We start from the raw sequence: 20,739 nt of genomic DNA on the forward strand, positions 1-20,739 counted from the left end.
AAGCGGGAAGCTCAAAAAACCGCAACTTTCTTACGCAGATTGTGAAGTTATGAGTGCATTTCAGACTTTGCCATGCGCTCATCGTGATTTTTGAGGCATTATCTATAAGAAACAAATCTTAGTTTTGATATAGCAAAAGTTTGCAACAGGCGCATCTAATGGAAAAAAAATGACGAGTCGCTGAAATCAAATGGAAATAATTGATGCAATATATCGCATGCCGTTCTGACTACAATTGGGCGAATCCATCTAATGATCGTTAAAATCGGCAATTATTGATCAAATTATTCAAAATTAATGCAATTTAATGGTGAAAAATTGCAATTTTATTCCTGTAAATCGCAATTTTTTTTATTTTTTTAATGTTGTTGCTCTGTGCTATTTGGGCTAGAGTACCTATGTAGGGAAAGTATGGACAACTCGAAATATGTAGCTCTTAGGGCCCAAAAGGGTAGGTAACCTTTGAAAACGAAAAATTTCACTATCAATCTTTCGACTCCAGTATCAAACGAAAATGGACAAGAAAATTCATAAGTAAGCATTCTTCCGCAAAAATGAGTAAGTTCATGCAAAAACCAAGTCAAATACGTGCTTTACCAACGGTATTTCCCAACAATTGTGATTATAAATCATTCGAGATAATTTGAATTCATAGATTGCCGACTCTTTTTGGGTCTAAGAGCTCCATCATGTAACCTCAACATTTTCGACTTGTCCATACTTTCCCTACATAGGTACTCTAACTTGGGCCACTGTTTTGTCGGAGTTGGTGTGAATTTCGCCTTTCTAAATCGTTGTTCCTTTGGGATGTTGCAGGATAAACAGGAAAAGGAGGAAGAGGAAAGGAAGCGGCGGATACAACTGTACGTGTTCATCTCGAGATGCATCGCTTACCCTTTCAATTCCAAACAACCGACCGACATGACACGGAGGCCGACGAAAATCACCAAACAGCAACTGGAAGCAATACAAGGCCGATTTCAGGTTCGTTTCCCCCGATCCATCAGCTTTCAAGGTGATTCGTCAAGCTCAAAAGAAGTGGTCGAACTGGCATGCGATGTATCGCATCTTTTAGGTCAAAAATGTCGGCAGATTTTGAATTTTCAGCCAAAAAAAAGGACGATAGCCACTGCGCATGAGCCTGAAAAATCATTCTAAACCCAAAAATCGGCAAAATTCGTCGTTTCTAGCTCGAAGAAACGTAACTCCATTCCAAGGTTGCCAAATTGACTCGAACAATTAATTTATTATACAAAAATGTACGTAAGCAATTTTTATCCAAAATTGGTTGGTTTTTTGCTCGGAATCTAGAGAAAAATCAGGGAAATTTTCAGTCAGAAATGCCCAAGATTCTCTTGATTAATAGGCAATTTGCGAGGGGAAATTTGGCAACATTGAAATGGAGTTACGTTCTTTCGTCCAGGATTCGACGAATTCAGAAAAATGAAAGCAGAATAGTGTTTGGAAAAAAAACCTCGCATTCGATACAGAAATCGATAGCTGAATCGAATGCGAGGTTTTTTTTTTCCAATCACTATCCTGCTTTCATTCCTCTGAATTTTGCCGATTTTTGGGTTTAGAATGATTCTTTAGGCTCATGCGCAGGGGCTATCGTCCTTTTTTTGGCTGAAAATTCAAAATCTGCCGAGATTTTTGACCTAAAAGATGCGATATATCGCATGTCAGTTCGACCACGTCACTTGAGCGTGACAAATCACCTTAAATGGAAACTTCCCTTTTAAAGTGGTTCTATCGTTTTTTTGAAAAATTTTCTTCAAAAAATTTTCTCACGCTTGGTTCACATCAAAATTCACAGTTTTAGTAAAGAGTTTAATGTCCGACTTCTTTCAATCGTTCGTTCCTCTGTGTGGCAACGTTTATCCCACGCGTCGCACGTGGGAGAAAAGAGCGACAATTCGAATTTCGCGGGCGGGAAGGAGCGAGTTTTCAAAAGGCGCGGGTGAAAAAGAGCGGGAATACATTAAGTACAGTAATTCATTTCACAAGCTCAAAATGTCCCTAGGAATCTCATCCTTCCTCCGTACAAATTTCAGTCTTTTTCTCGATAAATTTAACTGAATAAAAAATAACAAGACGAAAATTCGAAATCTTTACATAAACCAGTGGATATATTTGACCTTACCTTGTGTCGAATTCGTAACAAATGAACTTGCCACAATCCGCAAGGCATTCTAGTTAAAATCTATGTTATTGGTGAACTTGTCTCTAGTATTTTTTAAGGTTATATTGTTGTTTACCAATAAAATGTTACCCATGTGTCGTTTTTATCATCACAAGTTTCAAGCTATTCTTTTCCATTAGTGTTCAGTGGTGATGAAAAATAGTGAAAAACTATTTCGATCATCGTGATTATGTTGCCAGCCAATTGTGCTTTTGTATTCAATGTCACCCTTGTGCTCGTTTCTCACCCTACCAACTGGTACTCCTACCAGCTGGCTCGTTGGTTGATATCAACAAAAAACCTGATATCGCAGACTTTTTATCTGCAAAGGCACCAACGTAAACTATCTCCTCCTTGAAAATAAACATTGCTCCGGTTCCACGGTTCCAACTACCTCTTGGTAATAGCAAATTACAATGATAATGCAGTCTTCAAAAAGAAGCATATCTCCCTGTTCAGTAAATTAACTCACTACAACACACCTACCATCATGACGCCGAAGGGATGGACCAGGAACTTCAAGGAGCAAGCAAGTGCCTTTGGTGAGCATCTTTAAAAAGTCTTCACACCCATTGGCAGTTCCAACAAATTGGCAACATTGTCTTTTCTCCATTTAAACCTATGGAAATGTATCGATTCTTGGAGGGGCCAGGGGCTCCGACAAGAATTGATTATTCAGCATAGGTTTAAATGGAGGAAATCCAGTGTTGCCAAATTGCTGGATTGCCTCTGTTCACACCTCTTCCATCCTCCCAAATCTATCATGAAATTGAAGACGTGTTGCACAATCCTTCCCTCCCAACACCACTGTTCTCTGTCAATCTCTTCAAACCCGACCTCGTGATCCATCGCAACAATGATTCGATGGTGTTAGTCGGCAATCACATAACTCAGTTTGCGACTCGTGTCGCAGACTTCCTGTCATTCTTTATTTTTTAAACGGGAAACTACTCAATGGCAACTCTTTAAAACTGCCGTGATTTTTCTTCTTGGTGCAAAGAAAATTCTGCAAAAACTTCAAGGAATGATGTCAGTTTGTTCTCCTTTAAAAAAATAACATAGAGGTGGAGATTTTCAGACACCGCAAACGAGTTATGTGATTGCTGACTTACACCGTCGGATTGCTTCTTTGAAACTTATGCCTATGTGGACTACGTTCCCTTTTCGTTGGGATGTTTCTACATGACTGTTCTCATTTTTCTAATCTTGTCTTTTCACTGATTTATTTTTTTTCTTTTTCCAGAGTTTTCTGAAAGGAGACACCCAGATAATGGCGGATGAAGCTTTTCAGAATGCTGTCAATAGTTATTATGAAGTGTTCTTACGGTCTGATAGGGTTTCAAAAATGGTTCAATCTGGTGCCTGTTCTCAACATGATTTCCGTGAAGTCTTCAGAAATAATATAGAAAAAAGGGTTCGGTAAGTATATCATGAGCTTTGAGCGCTCAGCCCGTTCTCAACGATCAAAGTTGAGCTCTCAAAGTGGCGTCCTGCGGGGTCACATGACCCTCGAAGATTGTCGGCCCGACAGTCTTTGAGGGCAATGGAGGGTCACAAGACCCCGCGTGACGCTACTTTGAGAGCTCAACTTCCAAAGGGTGTAAAAAGTTTATTTATCCGTCAATAATTATGATTTAAAGTTGTTTCTCATTCTGAGGCTCTCTAGTTTATGTGCAGTGAATACCAAGAGTCTACGTTACTTGGTTTTCTTAAAAAAAGCCTAAGAGTACGACGCGCTGATTTAAAATATGCATATATAAGCAGAATCAAGCGAACTGATTCGAGGATGGCTGAGCAGGTCGGCACTCTCGGAATGAGAATTTAACTCCTCCGTTTTGTTCAAAACGTTGCTTTGACAGATCTCCACACCTCTGTTATACTTTTCAAAAGTTGGTACCCGTGCTCTGATAGTGCAATCTGTGTAAGTGCAATCTGTGATGAGCCTCGAGACTCATTAGACCATTAGCTAAACGTGGCTCATACAGGAATCCACTTACCCCTCTCTTCCCCACGCTCCTCATCACTGCGTCGGCGTCTCTACGAACAATAGCTAATGACGGTCGCCAAGCGAGGCCGGGATCCTCAGCCCCTCGCCCAATTACTTACGCTTCATTAACCATTTCACCGTCACGCTAGGATTAGCCCAATTTTCAAAAAAAAATGTTTCGCGAGTTTTTAGCAATTTTTTCCTTACTCTCCGTTGAAACACGAATTAAAAGAGTTCTCATTCATAAAAATCGGCCAAATAGAAGAGAAGTTACAGTATTCGAAATCCGAAGAAATCAACAAAACTTCTCCAAACAAAAAATAAAATGAAGGGGGAAAAAAGAAATGTATAAATTACAATTTAATATGATTGACCTCAGAATGTGACAAGCAATTCAATTATAAAAAGGAGAAAAAATTGAGTGAAATTACAAAAAATTAGACTCTTGCAAGGGGCTCCCTTGTATGAGTTTTGACCTGAAGACAAGTAAATCCCGTTATATTATTAAAACGAAATTGACTCCATAGTTTAATGCCTAAGTTTCTTGAATACGATTATTTTAAGCACTCGAAAATTTATACCAGCAATTTTACCCATGGGGTGATTTTCTGAGAGCTGATAATATCACGAATTTCTCACAGAGCCCTTCAAAAATGGCTTGCTTTTTGGGCAGCCGATTCGGCCATCAAACCGGGGTTTAAATGGAAGCTGATAATAACACAAAGCTCTGAGAAAAATTTTGAGATGAGTATAGGAACAGTTTGTAAATTACGAGGAGAGGCGGGCATTCTGTTCAGCATATCAATACATAAGTATTTTCACACGTAGAATTTAATTTTCACGTCAGGGAGTCGACATATTTTGATTTTTTCGATTTTATACGGAAAATTTATGGTTTTTCGGGATTGAAATTACTTACAATTGTTTCATGAAAAATGAATGCACCCAAAATGACTATAGCATTTTGACTTTCACATACGTGCACTCACTAAATTGATTGGTAAATTCAAAGAGTGGGTACATCGACCTGGTATATCAAGTTTCTGCGATTTTTTACGGCAAATCGGTAGATTTTCGGGATGTGGATTGCTTACTTTCAATTCATGAATGAATAAAGCATGGACATGGTTGAGCTTCTTTGCATGAAAAGACGTTTAAAATAACAAAATCAAGACATATTTAATACAATTGCATTTATATCGAGTCAATTTCTTTTCATTAATATAACGGGATTTATAATACCGGTGATTTGGGTATTTTAGCCCCAAAATACCTTTAAATCGACTTTATCTTCTAGGAGCTCGACAGAATTTTTCCTTTCTTCGCTTAAATTTTTCCGTAGCACTTTTCTTCAAGAATCTGATAAGATTTTGCTTGAGGCTTTTTTTTTTTTTTTTTTTTTTTTTTTTTATTATTTGTACAAAAGTTATAATATGTACAGAATGTTTTTAGATGTAAGATACATCTTTAAAAAACTTGGGTTTAACTTATAAGATAAACTTATACTAGGTTACACACATTTTTTTTAATTTATATGGAGAGAAATACAACCTCTGAAAAATGAGGAGGGAAAAATAAAACAATTTTGCTTCAAAGTAAAAATGTCTTTTTGCTTTGACATGGAATGCGGGTGACCGAACCCGGTCAAATGCCCAAGAGCCCCTGATTGCGTTCGAAGAGCACAAGGAGGCCCGTCAGTTTAAAAGAAGGATAATTTTGAGAACCCCTGAATTCCAAGCTCGTGGGGTTTGCGACGTTTTAATCTTCGGGTGCATTGGTCCTTTTCCAGAAGCGCAAGCGCTTCTGGGTTGGGATGCCTATGCAGCCTAGTTTCGTAAGAGTTGTACATTTTTGTTATGTAGTCCTCTACAGAATCAATGTTGAGGTCGGCGCGAATATCCGCGTTCCTCTCATACCATCTGGCTTTTGAAATGCTTCGTAATATTTTCATTTGTATGACTTCTATCTTTTTTAAATTTGACTTGGCTGCACAGCCCCACAACTGGCAGCCATAACTCCAAACCGGCCTCAACATTGACTTGTAGAGGAGCAGTTTGGTTTCTAGAGATAACTTGGATTTGCGGCCAATCAGCCACTGCATATCATGAAATTTAAGTCTTAATTGCTCGACTTTTTTCTTTATGTGTGCACCCCACTTGAGCCTGGAATCCAGGTGGAGGCCGAGATATCGGGCGACTGTGTCGCGAGGGATTTCAGAGTTTCCTAAGTGAAGAGGAATATGAGTAAATGGCCTGTTGGTAAATACAATTTCTACCGATTTAGACGCATTTAATTTGGTCTTATCTTTGTTTGTCCATTTATTAATCCTGTTTAGGTGGGATTGAGCGTTAAAACGTGCCTCCCTGTAGCTTTTCGACGCTGCTAGCACAAGCGTATCATCGGCATAAACTCCCAGTTTCCCCCCTCTCCCAGACTGCGGGATGTCTGTGGTGAAAAGGGAATAGAGAAGGGGGGAAAGACAGGAACCCTGCGGAACTCCTGCCCTTATTGGTCTGAAACTTGAGGTGGTATTTTCATATCGCACTCTAAATTGTCTACCTGATAAAAATGAAGACAGGAGTTCAACATGGTTACATGGGAGCATTTTGTAGAGTTTTCCGATGAGGCGCTCGTGCCAGACACGATCAAATGCCTGCGCTACATCAAGAAAAACCGCCACACAGTATTCTCCCTTTTCCAGGGAGTCTTCTATAAATTTAGTTATTCTATGAAGTTGATCAATTGTAGAATGTTTCGCTCGGAAACCAAATTGGGCGTCGATTATTAGATTTTGCTTGCCAACTATCTCGTTCAATCTCTTAATGTACAGTTTTTCAAAGAGTTTGCCGATAACAGGCAACAACGAAATTGGCCTGTAAGATGCAGCCTCTGTAGGAGGTTTGTCTGGTTTTAAGAGGACGAAGATTTCCGCTATCTTCCATTGAGAGGGAATATATTTGCATCTAATGACAGCATTAAAGATTGAGACCAATTTCATTATTGCCCTGTTAGGCAAGTTCTTCAAAATCAGTCCTGAGATTTTATCAAATCCAGGTGCTTTGTTTGCCTTAATTTTACCTTTTATCTCTTTAATGATTTCTGAGGGAGATATGGTTTTTATTTTTATTGGTGGGATTTTTTTGATTTTTCGGGGTTTCAATGTGGACACTTCCCCTTCATTCTGCAAATCTGAGTCAGAACTGCCGGTGGAAACATCAGAGTCAGATAGTGTTTCCAGGTCTTCGTGCGGTTGAAAAGCGGCTTCAAAGTGATCAGCTAAAACCTCTGCTTTTTCAGCATCTGTATTTGCCCATGTATTGTCAGGTTTGCTGATTGGGAATTTTAACTGTTTTGGCCTTTTTAAATATTTTGTGGCTGCCCATAAAGAGTAGTTTTTATCTGCTGACGGAGACAAGGAGTTAATAAATTTTTTAAATTTGTAATTTAAAAATTCTTGTGTTCTTTTCTTTACTATTGCATTTAATCTGTTAAATTTTGAATTGTCTTCAGGAAAATGGGTGAAATTTGCTTTTCTTTTGGTTTTTCTTTTTAAACGAATAAGCTTTAGAAGTTCCTTTGGGATAGCGTAAGGTTTTATGTTATTTACAGCTACAGGTGTATTGGCTGCTGCACAGGATCTGATATTTTCCACCAGCAGCTCCGACTCCCTGTCAATATCTTCTGGAGTGAGGACTGGAACGCTGTTGTCAATTAAATTTTCTAGATCTAACCTGAAATTTTTCCAATCTGTTCTTTTAGAGCAAGTTGAGGGGGGACGATTATCAAGGATTGGAGTAGTAAAAATCTCCAGAATGATTTTTGCATGACCTTTTTCCATAGACATTAAGGTATCACATGAGACGTGGTCAATAAGATTTATGTTTTTAAAAACAAAAAAGTCTATTAGATCAGGTTGGTGGCCTGGATTAGTGGGAAAATTTGTCGGTTTTCCGGGGGATATAAAATTCCCGCCAACCAAATTAACTGCTTCTAGGAGTGATACGCCTTTAGGGTTATCTCTCCTGGATCCCCATCGAGGATTTTTAGCGTTCCAATCCCCACCGATCAGATACTTTGGGCCTAATTCCTCCAAAAACTCAGTGTAATCCTCAGTTGAGAGGATGTTACGGGGTGGAGTGTATATTGAGGCTATGTTGAAAGAGTCTAATTCAGTTTGCACGTTTACGATTACAACTTGAAAAGCATTTGTCTCTATCAACTTGATAAGATTGTGAGTAATGTTTTCTTTAATTAAAATGGAAGACCCACCTCTGTGCTTATTTGCTGGATGAAATGAGTTAAACATTTTATATCCAGCAAAATACCTTTTATAATCGGTCCTGGTGAACCAGGTTTCCGATAATAGGGCTATGTCCACATTGAAATCCCTTAGCGTGACATTGAATTCTTCGGCCTTCACCCGGGTCAGTCCGCCGCAATTCCATGCCATAATGTTTAATGACTTGCAATTAGTCTTTGCTCGTAGCTCTTTAACATCATCGAAATTGATTTCTGGATAATTTTCCTGTTGAGACATTAAGAAATTCTGATTAGTCAATGAATCACAATTCAATTTAAAAAAGTCATTCATTTCTTTGTTTATCTTTTCTGGCTAGCTTCAAGTTTACTCACTTTCTCGGTGAGAACTCTGAGCTGAGCATTCAAAGTTTCTATTGTTTGTAATAAGACACCGATCAGAGCGGCAGAACTGTCTCCTGCGCCCTGTGTTGCCGGATCAAAAAACTTAAATTTGTTCGAATAGCTTTTTAGATTCACAATACACGGTCTCGTCAAGGTGCGTCGTTGACATTGCAGTGTTGGATCGTGAATTCTCTTGTTGTGCTGCTTGCCTTTTTTGAAATCTCTGTAAATGAAAACTAAAGGGGTTGATATGTGCGAGTTAATGACGCGCCTTATCAACACATTGTGTTGGAGTTCACTGCTTGTTTTCTTTTTTTCTTTTTTTTTAAAGTGAGGGAAAAGTTTGGAAAGTTTGATATTCCAGTTAATCTACCTACTACCTAATTGATTTATGAATCGTTGGAACTCCTTTCCAGGACTTTTTTTAAGTGACAGTGCAGAATGTTTTGCTCCAACCATCAGGAAATGGAACATTAATATTCATATTCATGTGAATGGTCCAGTGATACATTTTTGTGTTTCACCTACAATTTTAATGGAAATTTTTAGGTTTTTTGCTTGAATTGAGGCCGGTCAGTATTAAATTAACCCTAGTCTGCCAAACAAGTTTTTCTCACTAGTTTGCCAATCACAGACCCCCCCGGTCAGTTTAGACCCGTATTTAAAATACACAGGATCTTCTTTTTCATTGGTATTTCTTTATGCATGCACGTATTTTAAATGATGTTTTACATCAGGAAAACCTAAAATTAGACTTATAGGCCTAATATTTTTTTCCTTTCAAAGTTGAGATTAGCCAACATTCAACATAATTCATGAAAGACGCAAATGGCCACCGTCGCGTCTGTCGTTTGGCCGTATAGCACCTGACCATTTGATCCATCGTATCAACCTCTGTTTTAGTTTTGTTGTAGCATAGGATGATCTCTGGCTTCGAATTTACCTCAGGGATGATAGCAGCATCATCATGGGTCGTTGAAATAAAAAAAAAAACCGACAATTCTCTAGGTAACGGGAGACGGGTCAAAACTGATCTGGTATTGTCATTCTCGCAGGAGTAGTGAAAAAAAAGCTCTGGCTACTCGAAATTTTTTTTTCAATGGTTTTTCTTTTGAATTCATGTAATTCAATGTTTTTGTAGTGCTATTTGTGAAGGTAAAGTTTTCAGGGGCAGCGGGTGAAAAATGGGTGTTCTTTTACGAAGTGGCGGGTCAAAAATGACCCATGTTTGGCAGACTAGGGTTAATGTTTTTACTTTTTAAATAATTCTTATTCCATCTAGTTTCACACGCTCTAGAGTTTCAAATGATTCTGGTCTGGCTTGAGTTAATGATTAACACTGAGACCTCTGGTTAAAGTTGAAGTGCCTGTAAACAAAAATAAAATAAATAAATTGTGTCCCAACATCTCTAAGATTACCCCTATTGACACTTTCATTTATGTTTTGTTCCTGACAAGGGGGTTGAGTATTTCAAATAATATATTAATTTTGTCTTATTTGTTTCTAGATCCTTACCAGAAATAGATGGTCTTAGTAAAGAAACCGTTTTAGCTTCATGGATGGCTAAATTTGACTGTATATTAAAAAGTAAGAAGCCTACTGCTCTTTTAATTTTATTTCTATCAAGATGTCTCCAATTTTTCTACTTCGGATTCAGTTTTAGACACTTTATTTATCTCTTCACTCTTTGGACAAAGTTAATCATTCTTGCCATGGAGGTAGTTAGTAAACCTAGTGGCTCTGGATTAAATATTTTTGTTATTTTTTCAATGACCGTATGAAGAAATGAGGTTGAAATTAGGTGGCAAGTTTTTAAAACATTATTGAAAACTTGGGAAAGTCAGGGAATTGTGTCAAACTCTCTCTCTCTTCTGGCTGAAATAATTATTTTCCACCACACTTACACGTTCTATCGACTAAAATTAGAACTTCTGCCTGTAAATTGTCGAATTTTGAATTTTTACAATTTTAAGAGACTTCCAGCCTAAATTTTATTGTAAAAAGTTTTTTCAAGAGAAATTAACCAAAAAAATAAAAGTTAGAATGCTAAGGTAAAGTCCAAGAATTTATTTTTTGAAAACCCTGATGAGCCATAGAGATCAGGGAATTTTCTATTTCCAAGAGAACATGTCACCCTGTAGTTTTCAAATACGATTTCCTGAAGCGTTTTTGAGTCCGCAAAGATGTGCATAGGAATGCAAAAAATGATCAAGGCTGCAAGCTCTGGCAAACTCGTTGCCTCAAGAAGTCTGTTTGCTTAACAAGAAATTTATTCGTAAAAACTTTAAAAAAAAAGCAAAATGAAAGTTAAAAAAGACAATTGTCTATAGGTAATGAATATCTACACTTACTTATGCAAAGTTAATTTTTATGGAAGTAATATAGAAGTACCCAAGGTAAGCTGAAACCTATTAAATTAACATTTTTTCAAGCTTGCGACAAAAAATCATATCAAGAATCCAAGAATTATAAAACACTTTCCCTTTGACTTACAAAACCTAACTTTTGTCAATGTTATGAGGGTGAATATAATTATTTCGATTTTTGAAATAGGTAAATATCTCCGTTTCATTCGTTTCATAATCAAATTTTCCCCCGAAATATTATTTTTCAAGAATTTCAAGGCAATGAGCACATAGTTGTCCTCATTTTTCTTCATAAAAAAGGGGATCAAGTGAAGTTTTTTAAAGTAAGATTTTTTATTATTTTAATATGTGATGATTTTTCCAGTTGGAGATGAAGATTCAAAGAGGCCTTCGAGGATGCAGCAAAACACCCTTAATAGTGAATTAATCCTTTCAAAGGAGCAGCTGTATGATATGTTTCAGCAAATTCTAAGTGTAAAAAAATTTGAACACCAACTACTTTTTAATGCCTTACAGGTTAGTATTTTCTCTTGCTTTACTTTCAGGGAATCTTTCACTCTCTGTAGGGCTTTTACTGCAGGGAAAGCAGGGAAACTCGAGGGAATTGAATTTGGTGTGAAATTGCACTACAGGGGAAACCCAGGAACATTGCTGTCAACTCTTGAATTTACAAGCAAAAGAGTTCAGTGATAAGAGTAACTTTGAAAGAGAGTTTAATACTAAAAGATGCCTGATTTCTTGTTTCAATTTTAAATTGCTATCCACAGCTGATAGCGCTTGTTGATTTCTTAAATAAATCACTCAATCAATCAACAATTTTCTATAATAGTTGTTTAGACGTCTAAGAATTTTTATTCATCTAATTACATAGAGCAGTAAAAAATTTTCTTGAAGTGACCGAAATGTATGCTTTTGAGAAGTGTATCCATTTTAATAACAGTATGTGAGCCGAAGATTTTGTAGAAGCGTTTTGTGTGGTAATGAAGTCGGACAATATTCTTACAAGCCAAAGGTAGCTTTTTTAAGGAGTCTTCAGCGCCTATAGTCTCACAAGAGTGATTAAGTTGCATTTCTAAGACGGATACGTTTTAGTGTCTAGAGTTATTTTCTGGCATTACATTGGCAGCTGCCGTGTATGTATAGTGCTATAGCCTTATAGAATAACTATGTTCTGTTTCCTTACAGCCTTCTACCGTTTTATTTGGTTGTATTCTAATACCCTAGTTGAACCGCATTTAACAGAAAGGAACCAAACCATATCAGCTGTTGCCAAAATTAACTGGGCAAATTTTAATTTTACAAGAGAACGTTTGTGCTGATTTCTTTGAAAATTTTAAGGAATATGCGTCGCCCAATGCAGAAAATTCACTGAACTTTGCACAAAAATCCGCAAAGCCATTTTCATGTAAAAAATTAAATCGCTCAATTGAATTTGGCAATGATTAATGTGGCTTGGTTCCTTTCTGCTTAGTGCGGTCCAGTTATTAGTTGTCAGGGATATGAATTTTGTCGCTGCTAGCTTTCTCTAGTATTTCAAAAATTTTACAGAAGACTTTTTAAAACCCCTGTAAATTCTTAATTTTGCCTGTCAAACTCCTTGAAAATTCGATGATTTCTATTTTTAAAAGCTGCAATGAACCTTGTAAAATTGCAGCTGTCATTAGTTTAAAAAAAATCTAACCCTCTGTGCATTGACTTTTTTCAGTTGGATTCTGCAGATGAGCAAGCTGCTGCAATACGAAGAGAACTTGACGGTCGTATGCAGAAAGTCGCAGAGATGGAAAGGGTAACAATTCTCTCATAACTTCAGCTATAGCGAACTTTTTTATCTATATTTGTATGCATGACCCTGAATTTTTTGCATCAAGGCTAGTGTTCGGACTTCACTGGGTGTCACCCCCTAAATGTGCTAAATCGTCACTATTCTGACATAAGGGAGTGTCTCTATTTCCTTATGAGCTCCGAAAAGCATACAGCTACAGAAAAGAGGGCTCACATAGAAATTGAAGTACGCCCTTGTGTCAGAGGAGCGAAGAAACATCAGACATTGGTTCCTAAAAATTCAGAGCTGTGCAAATGTGGTGTCAAAAAAAAGCTTGTAGGGAGGGGACAGCTAAAAATTAGGTTTGATGTCCAAATCGCTACTAAAATGTTAAGGTGAAGTCAGATGGTTGGTTTGAACCAGTGGACCTCATAAAAATATCATCTTATAAGTCATTTTAAAATTAAAATCTCTCTCAATTTTATTTTAACATCATCCTCAACTGGGGATCAATCCTCCAACCTAAGAAACTTAGTTCTTGTGAATGTGCATCTCCAATTGCATTGTCATAAGTCTCAGCTCATGTTTTATTTTTTTAAAGGAAAACAAACCAACAGTTTCTATTGAAATGTTCCGTCAATTTTCTTTTCTCACTCTACAAGAATCACACACAATTGTAATGAAAAATTTTGATTGGATTTCCATCATTAAAATTAAACATAATTGGAGATTTTTAAACATTGCAATCGAGGTATGTACGCATTTTTGCATTAAGTCATTGACATTTGAACGGATTTTTGTGGAATCAGCCTGACTACATTTCACTTTGCCTAATTGGACGTATTTCTGTCAAACGGAACTAAGCGCCAATTTGAGTTCCTTTTGAGGAATTTAGAATGCCGGATAGTGCGTTCTGTCAAACGGAACTAAGCGCCATGGAAAAGCATTGCGAGTATAGGACGGAATGAGCCCGACTCCCGATTCCGCCGCCAATCAAAGCCCCTCTCTACCTTCCTACTCCGATGGTGCTTAGTTCCGTTTGACAGAAATACATCCAATTGTCACTGAGTTTAATTTTTTTTAACAGAGGTCTGTACTCCTTTACACCTTCAAACTTCCTATGATTTCTTCCTAAATAATAATAATAATAATAATAATTATTTTTTTTTTTTTTTTTTTTTTTTTTTTTTTTTTTTTTTTTTTTTTTTTTTAAATTTTACTTTAAAATAACGTTTACCCTTTTTTTCAAGCAAGATAGTATGTGTTACTGACTTTGGCCTGTGGCCCGTCAGTAATACTTGTGCCGGAAGTGTTCCCTCTTCTGAGTTACAAAAAAAAAAAAAAAAAAAAAAAAAAAAAAAAAAAAAGAAAAAAATAATAATAATAATAATAATATATTTTATTAATGCAACAGCCTCATGAAATTCATACAAATTTATGAGCTTAACACTCGTCAAATAATATAATGGAACAAAATTTAACATCAAATAAATGTAACAAAAATTTTAACAAACAAATAAAAAACAGTAAATGAAGAACTAAGACTTAAGACTTAGGGGACTACATTCAGGCAATTTAGGGATTGGGGAGATTTGCGTCGAGATATTCTTTTAACTCGTAAAAAGGGTTTTCTATGAAGTAATTTTTTATGTTATTTAGGAATAGATTTGAATTTTCTGATTTAATGAAAAGTTCTTTTAATGGCTTGGGAAGCTTGTTAAAATATCTGATACCTCTGCTTTCTAAGCTATCCCAGTCTACTTTTTCCCCCCGTTTTTTTTCAATTTTTGCTAAGATATTTCTGGTTTGTAGTTGGATATTTCTGGTATCTAAATACTGACAAAATTTCAAACTTCAGTGTTATTTAGTTTTCTGTTCAAAAAATGAAACATGAGGGTTGACAAGGCAACTGCTGGTGTAATAAAGCTGATTTTAGTCAAATCCGTCCAATTAATACTGTGTTCCACCATAATACTGCGTAATACTTTTCAGTTGACTTTTCTGTCTGAAATTATTTTAAGTATATTCTTCCTAGAGATAAATACATCATCCCAAGTGACCCTGAACTGTATTTTCTGTCAAAATTCTAACTAAATTTCATTTTTTCGAATCTCGGCTAGAATCGCAAGTTAATGCCACGGTTTGTCTTAAAAGAAATGGAATCTTTGTACATAGAGGAATTGAAGAGCTCCATAAACACGTTGATGGCTAATCTTGAGTCGTTACCAGTATCAAAAGGTGCCTCCGATTCAAAGTATGGGTTGCAGAAACTTAAACGACAAAATCACAGGTAAGGGAAAATCTCATCTAGCTCCTTCGCTCTTACATACTGCATTGTGGAATGACTCTCTACTTGTGAATGATTTAGTCACAGGAAATGCTAAATATCTCACATTTAGAAGCTTCTTGTCCAAGTATTCTGTATTTCCTGCCCCTTTCCCAAACTGACGTTAATGATTTAAAAACGGTGCGTCTAGCAGGATGCTAAATTTTTTTTCGCTCAAGAATGAATTTGCTCGAGCAAATCAAGCACCAGTGTGTCAATAAGAAATTATTGTGAGAGACCAATGTAAGGAAAATTCAGGCATTGTACCGAAATTGTTTCAATTTATTGTGGTTTTAGTTTTACTATGGATGATATTTTGTAAATGAATCGAGAAATTTTAGGATCTAAGTAACCAAAACATTCTTGGTTATAAAAAGAGAAAGCTTTGCAGTTTTCAGCTGAAAAACAAGAAACAAATATCACTCTCTACAATTCAGCTTTATTCTCAAGCATCAATACGCCCAATTATTTAAGTTATGTGGTAGGACATATCTCTACCACTTATGAATTGTATCATTTGTGAATATACATAAAACTGAAAAACCACAATGAATTTAAATGTTTTTGTGTCAATAATGTCTCAATGAACCCTTTTTAAGCACTTCAATTATCTCTCAAACCAAAATTGTCGTCCATTTCAGCAAGTCTCAAAAAAACTTGTGAGAGTCAGTAATAATAATTCAAAGAGTAAAATATACGATCCAAGAAGGTGAGAAAGTAAGAATAGACATTTTGATTCATAGATTTTTACTATGTATCACTTGTTGGCTCCTTTGAAGTCCTAAAATTGATTAGTGGGCAAAAATTTCCGTTAACCATTTCACAGAGAAAATAAATATGTTCTATCTTTGCCTCCGCTCTCTATGTATCCTTTAGTTTATTTGAAAATTGTTGTCATTGCCTCTGATTGTTTGGTGTTCTCATCTCAAAAAAAAAAAAAAAATTAAAAAACTAAAGCAGAAAATCTACAAGCATATACGAAAGTATGTACGAGTGCTGGCCACATTTATTCTTCTGACCACCTGTTAAATTTGTGGAAACTACTTTTAACTTCAAAATTATGCAGGACTGTTTGATTGTTTCCTAAATGGACCACGTTAAGCAGAAAGGAACCAAGCCTCATGAGCTATTGCCAAATTTAATTGGGCAATTTAATTTTTACACGAAAACGGTTGTGCGGATTTTTGTGCAAACAGTGAATTTTCTGCATAGTACGAAACAAATTCCTCAAAATCTAGAAAGGAATCTGCACAAACGTTCTCTTGTAAAAAATTTAATTGTCCTGTTAAATTTAGCAATAGCCGATGTGGCTTGATTCCTTCCTGCTTAACGCGGTCCAAATGTGCCAGTGAAGTAATACATATTATCCACAGTTAACTGTATTGCTAAAGCACGGTTCATGAGAATGTGAAAAAAAAACAGATCACAGGATTCAACCAACCCAAGATAAAATCGTGGTTTTTTAATAACAGCTCTACTTTCTAGTTTGCTATTCTTTATTTTATTCCGGGAAAATTTTCATAAATTCTCCAGTATTTTTTGGCAGAGAAAACACCAGCCTCTCAGAGAATCAAACTTGTGTATTTTCCTTGTGCTCTTATTTCTCTCATGCAATCATCTCAATCTCGACCAACTTTTCTAATCTTCCATTGAAGTCTCTACAGTTATATCTCTATAATTTAGCGACTTCTCAGCAAGTATGGTCGCTAGGAAGAGACTATGACTTTAAAAGCTTTCCATCAGTCTCGATCACCCCTTCAAGCTTTACTTCTCTGCTCCTCATCATTTCATTTTCAATGTTTCCCTGTTCTTCAGAAGCCAACTCATAGCCTCCATAATTTAGAGCTCAATCTTTTTATGTTTTTGTAGCTATAACTGTACAGTTCCCCATCGAAACTTTTCTACAGATACAGCACTTAAAGCGTACAACCGATGACAGTGTGACAATCTGTCTAAGGAACTCAACAAGATTTCCTTTGACAGATCGTTTGGTCGCGATTTGCACGGTGGACTCATGCAACTTAAGGGCTGTATCGTATCTTATTCCTAACTAGGTTATTTAAGTAGGGTGTTCAGTTGTGTGGAAAATGTTTATTGCATGAAGGGCTCACGTTTTCCTTTCAAAAACCCATGATCGATGGCTAAACTCCCAAAGGACGCTTCACAATTCCAGTATTTCAACATTCATACTCTTACTTTATTTTCCGAAAGGAGAAAAAATCTAGTAGAGCACTTGAAATTCTAAAAGAACAAATTTTCAATATTAAATCAGTATATTTGAAAAAAAATTATAATGATTAATTTTTTAATGAAAAACTGAAGTATGACGGGAAGTCTAGAAGATCGCAAATCCTGTGATTTCCCAGTTTGGTCATCGATTTCAAAATCCATTTAAGTCAAAGTGTAAGTTGGGTTATGTTAGGCACATCAGTGTAGCAGACATAAATAAAACAAACACAGACACTGTAAGAAATTAGTCGGGGTCAGCTGTACACCTAAAAAGTACATTTCTCAAACAACGATTATATTTGTTCTTAAGGAACCCTCATTTTAGTATCGTCATTGTTTACGTCAATAAAATGGTCAAAAGTGTTTGGATATATCGGAGGATAAACGAATGAGTTCACTCTGTTATATCATGAATACCTTTTATCATCTAACTTTTTGCATTCTCACGACAAACTGTTTCAAGATAAAAATTTAAATGTTGGAATCTTAAAGTTTCTCAGTGAGCCGGATGATAAATTTTGTCTCAATTCAAGATTGATGTAATGATGAGGTAACGGGAATTATATCCTCTTCCAAACACGGAAAAGTGCTCTCTACCATAATTTTATGATTATTATAGGGATTGGGGGGGGGGGGGTTTATTATACTCAGAGTCTCTGGAGCTGACTTAATTAATGTATGAAAGCAGATATTGAGTGGTCTACGTATAGATTGAAGAATCGTTGAACTTTCAGAGAAGTTGCGCCCAAAAAGTTGGGGACTATTCAAAATTGTCCTCTTGTTTTCTCCAAAATTTTTCTCATACCTAAGGTTCTCATCATGTCCGTCAAAAATTGAGAAAGCTGAAGTCTTCCACTCCTTTAAAAGACAATCATTCTCTTGAGGTTTAGTTTTCTGTTTTTGACAATCTCTTTGAAATAACTTTTTATATTCTTCGGTCATTCAGTCCAGTGAAAGGAAAAAAAGAGAGGTGTACTTTCTGAGAAATAAAACTATACTACAATAACCGCTATCTGCCTCGCTTTCAATGGAAGCTTTATCCTTTCTTTAATTTTGCAAATGAGCCTTTGGCTTCATATAATAATTTCATTTCTTTTCAATTGATTGCAATGCTGTATTAATCAAACCAGAAACAGTTTGTAATCATATAAGAAATAAATACAATTTGGGAGTGAGAACTGTGTTAATTTAAAAGTTGAAGCCTCCCATCACAATTATTATTTTTCTCTTTCATCAGGAAGCAGTGCATTTTAAATACATTTTGAAGTACATCTTTGAGCATGACTTTAAATTGACTTCAGCTCTCTCAGTTTTCTCTCATGAAAATATGTAATAGATTTGTTGTTCATAGTCTCAGATTATTTGATCTCCTAAATTTCTTATTCAGATCCTCTGCTTCCTATCGAACAATGTCAATTCAATTTTAGGTGTACCCGTTCTCTTCCGTCACTCTACCCCCCGCATCTGTCGCTTTATCTGTACCCCTCATGACCATCTATGAACATCTATAAACATTAGCAGTTTCAGGCCTCATCTCAATTTTATTTTTCTTTTTTTTGGGGTCTAACCCTTGTTTTACAGTTTACTTTTTTCGGCTCTGCGGTCGAGGTACGTAGCCTCCGACTTTTGGGAATGCTAAGACTTTGGAAACCTAGTTTGAATTGCCCTTCACTTTTTTAGTATTGATCGCTGAAGTTTTGAGCTTAAAGCATATCCATCGCAGGAAGCGACTCGACAGAACTGCTCGGCAGTTAACGCCCGAACAAGTTTCTAGTACTTTTAGGCCTAGAATGCTTTCATTTTCCAACACATATCTTTTGCTTCACTAATTTCTCCTTTCTACCCCTTGTTGACTTTTTCAGTATCAACTCATTTACTGTTATTTGTTTCCTGTCACCTGAAAGCAATTAAGAGATTGTTTTAACAAACTTTTTAAAAAATTCCTAATTTCAGGAAAATTACAATTACACTTGGATGAAAAGTATTAGGCACTTATTTAACAATTTATTAATAGAGCTCTGAGTTTGACTGAATTTCTCGACTGAATATAATATTTAATCAGAGAACAGTCTATCTGTTTGATTGATAGTTTTGATCAGTGCCATAATTTCGGTCATAATCACGACTTCATTTTGCCCTATTTAAATTGTGGATGTTGGGTGTCGTTCTGTAGAATGTATTTTCTATTGACCCAATTTTCTGAGAATAAATCAAAGGAAAACTTGGAATGTTTAAACCAACTTGATGGCTGAAGTCAAATATGTGGACCTTTATTACAGAATTGAAAAAGCTCTTGAATGAAACATTTAAGAGAAACAAAAAATTAACCAGAATATTTCTTTAAAATGTTCTAGGTCTACTTGTTGATGAAAGAAACAAATTCAAGGAAAGTTTTTAAAAAAAAAAACTGTTAGTTAGCTTTCTCTTTAAGAAATACAGCCTAGGAACAGTCTTGCAATGTTGCAATGGGAGGTCCGCATTTTCCAGCCATCAAATTATGTTATGAATCTAAATAACTGAGGATATCTTGTGCTAGAAACATATGAGTCGCATCCAGAGACTATAAAAAGTTAAACATTTTTACAGAATAACATCTGCTAAAATGAATTTCTTAAAAAAAAGGAAAAAATCCAACAGAGCACTTTACTGAGTGAAGAGAATCCTTTCAATAGAATATGGCAAGGTAAGGAAAGGTGACAGAGAAGCGGACACCAGTTAATGAGCCCACTGAAAATGAAGGAATGAGTTGTTTTAAACGGAGGAACAAACCAATTTTCCTGATGAGTCTCAGACCGTAGCGTTCTAATCTCCTCTGCGTCTTATCTGGAAGTAGATCTGTTCTCTTTTGGAAACACCTTATTCAAATGGTAGTGAATGTAACCATTTGGGACCAAGTCTTGAGTGTTATTCAAAGTTGGCTGTCCTCGCCCCAAAGTTTTTAGACTTATACGAGGTAACTCATATCTTGTAGACGTAATCTGCATCCAGTTTCTGATTTATGCTGAGTTGAATACCAAATTAGTAGTTAATGAATTGAAAGTTCCAGCCTACTCCAGCTTGAAAGTTTTGATATTTCTGTAACCCCGCTTTAAGTGTACGAAAACAGGTTTAGGCATCAGCTGTTTAGACGGTCAGAGAGTTTTTAGGTGTGACGCTTTTTGCGTGAATCTTTTGACTCGCCCAATTTATTTAATCAATAGACAGGTAGGAAATAAAGCACCACAGTTCACCTTTTCTCATCTAAA

At 36.1% G+C, this 20,739-nt stretch overlaps 1 protein-coding gene across 10 annotated transcripts in view; it reads left to right on the forward strand.

Moving 5' to 3' along the window:
• The window catches only part of Cadps (calcium-dependent secretion activator 1), a 259,032-nt gene that overhangs the window by 188,336 nt on the left and 49,957 nt on the right, over positions 1-20,739 (forward strand). For 7 of the 10 annotated variants that reach the window (XM_019041273.2, XM_019041278.2, XM_072304444.1 and 4 more), the window contains exons 4-10: positions 817-984; positions 3,426-3,601; positions 10,319-10,398; positions 11,542-11,693; positions 12,883-12,963; positions 15,060-15,229; positions 19,076-19,102. In XM_019041273.2, the coding sequence (XP_018896818.1) occupies positions 817-984; positions 3,426-3,601; positions 10,319-10,398; positions 11,542-11,693; positions 12,883-12,963; positions 15,060-15,229; positions 19,076-19,102 (854 nt within the window). Of the gene's footprint in view, positions 1-816; positions 985-2,288; positions 2,725-3,425; positions 3,602-10,318; positions 10,399-11,541; positions 11,694-12,882; positions 12,964-15,059; positions 15,230-19,075; positions 19,103-20,739 lie in introns of those variants that run through there. The other 3 variants (XM_072304445.1, XM_072304447.1, XM_072304448.1) reach the window with 2 other exon arrangements.

This window comes from Bemisia tabaci, chromosome 9 (assembly GCF_918797505.1).
Source record: "Bemisia tabaci chromosome 9, PGI_BMITA_v3".
Classification (NCBI taxonomy): Eukaryota; Metazoa; Arthropoda; class Insecta; order Hemiptera; family Aleyrodidae; genus Bemisia; species Bemisia tabaci.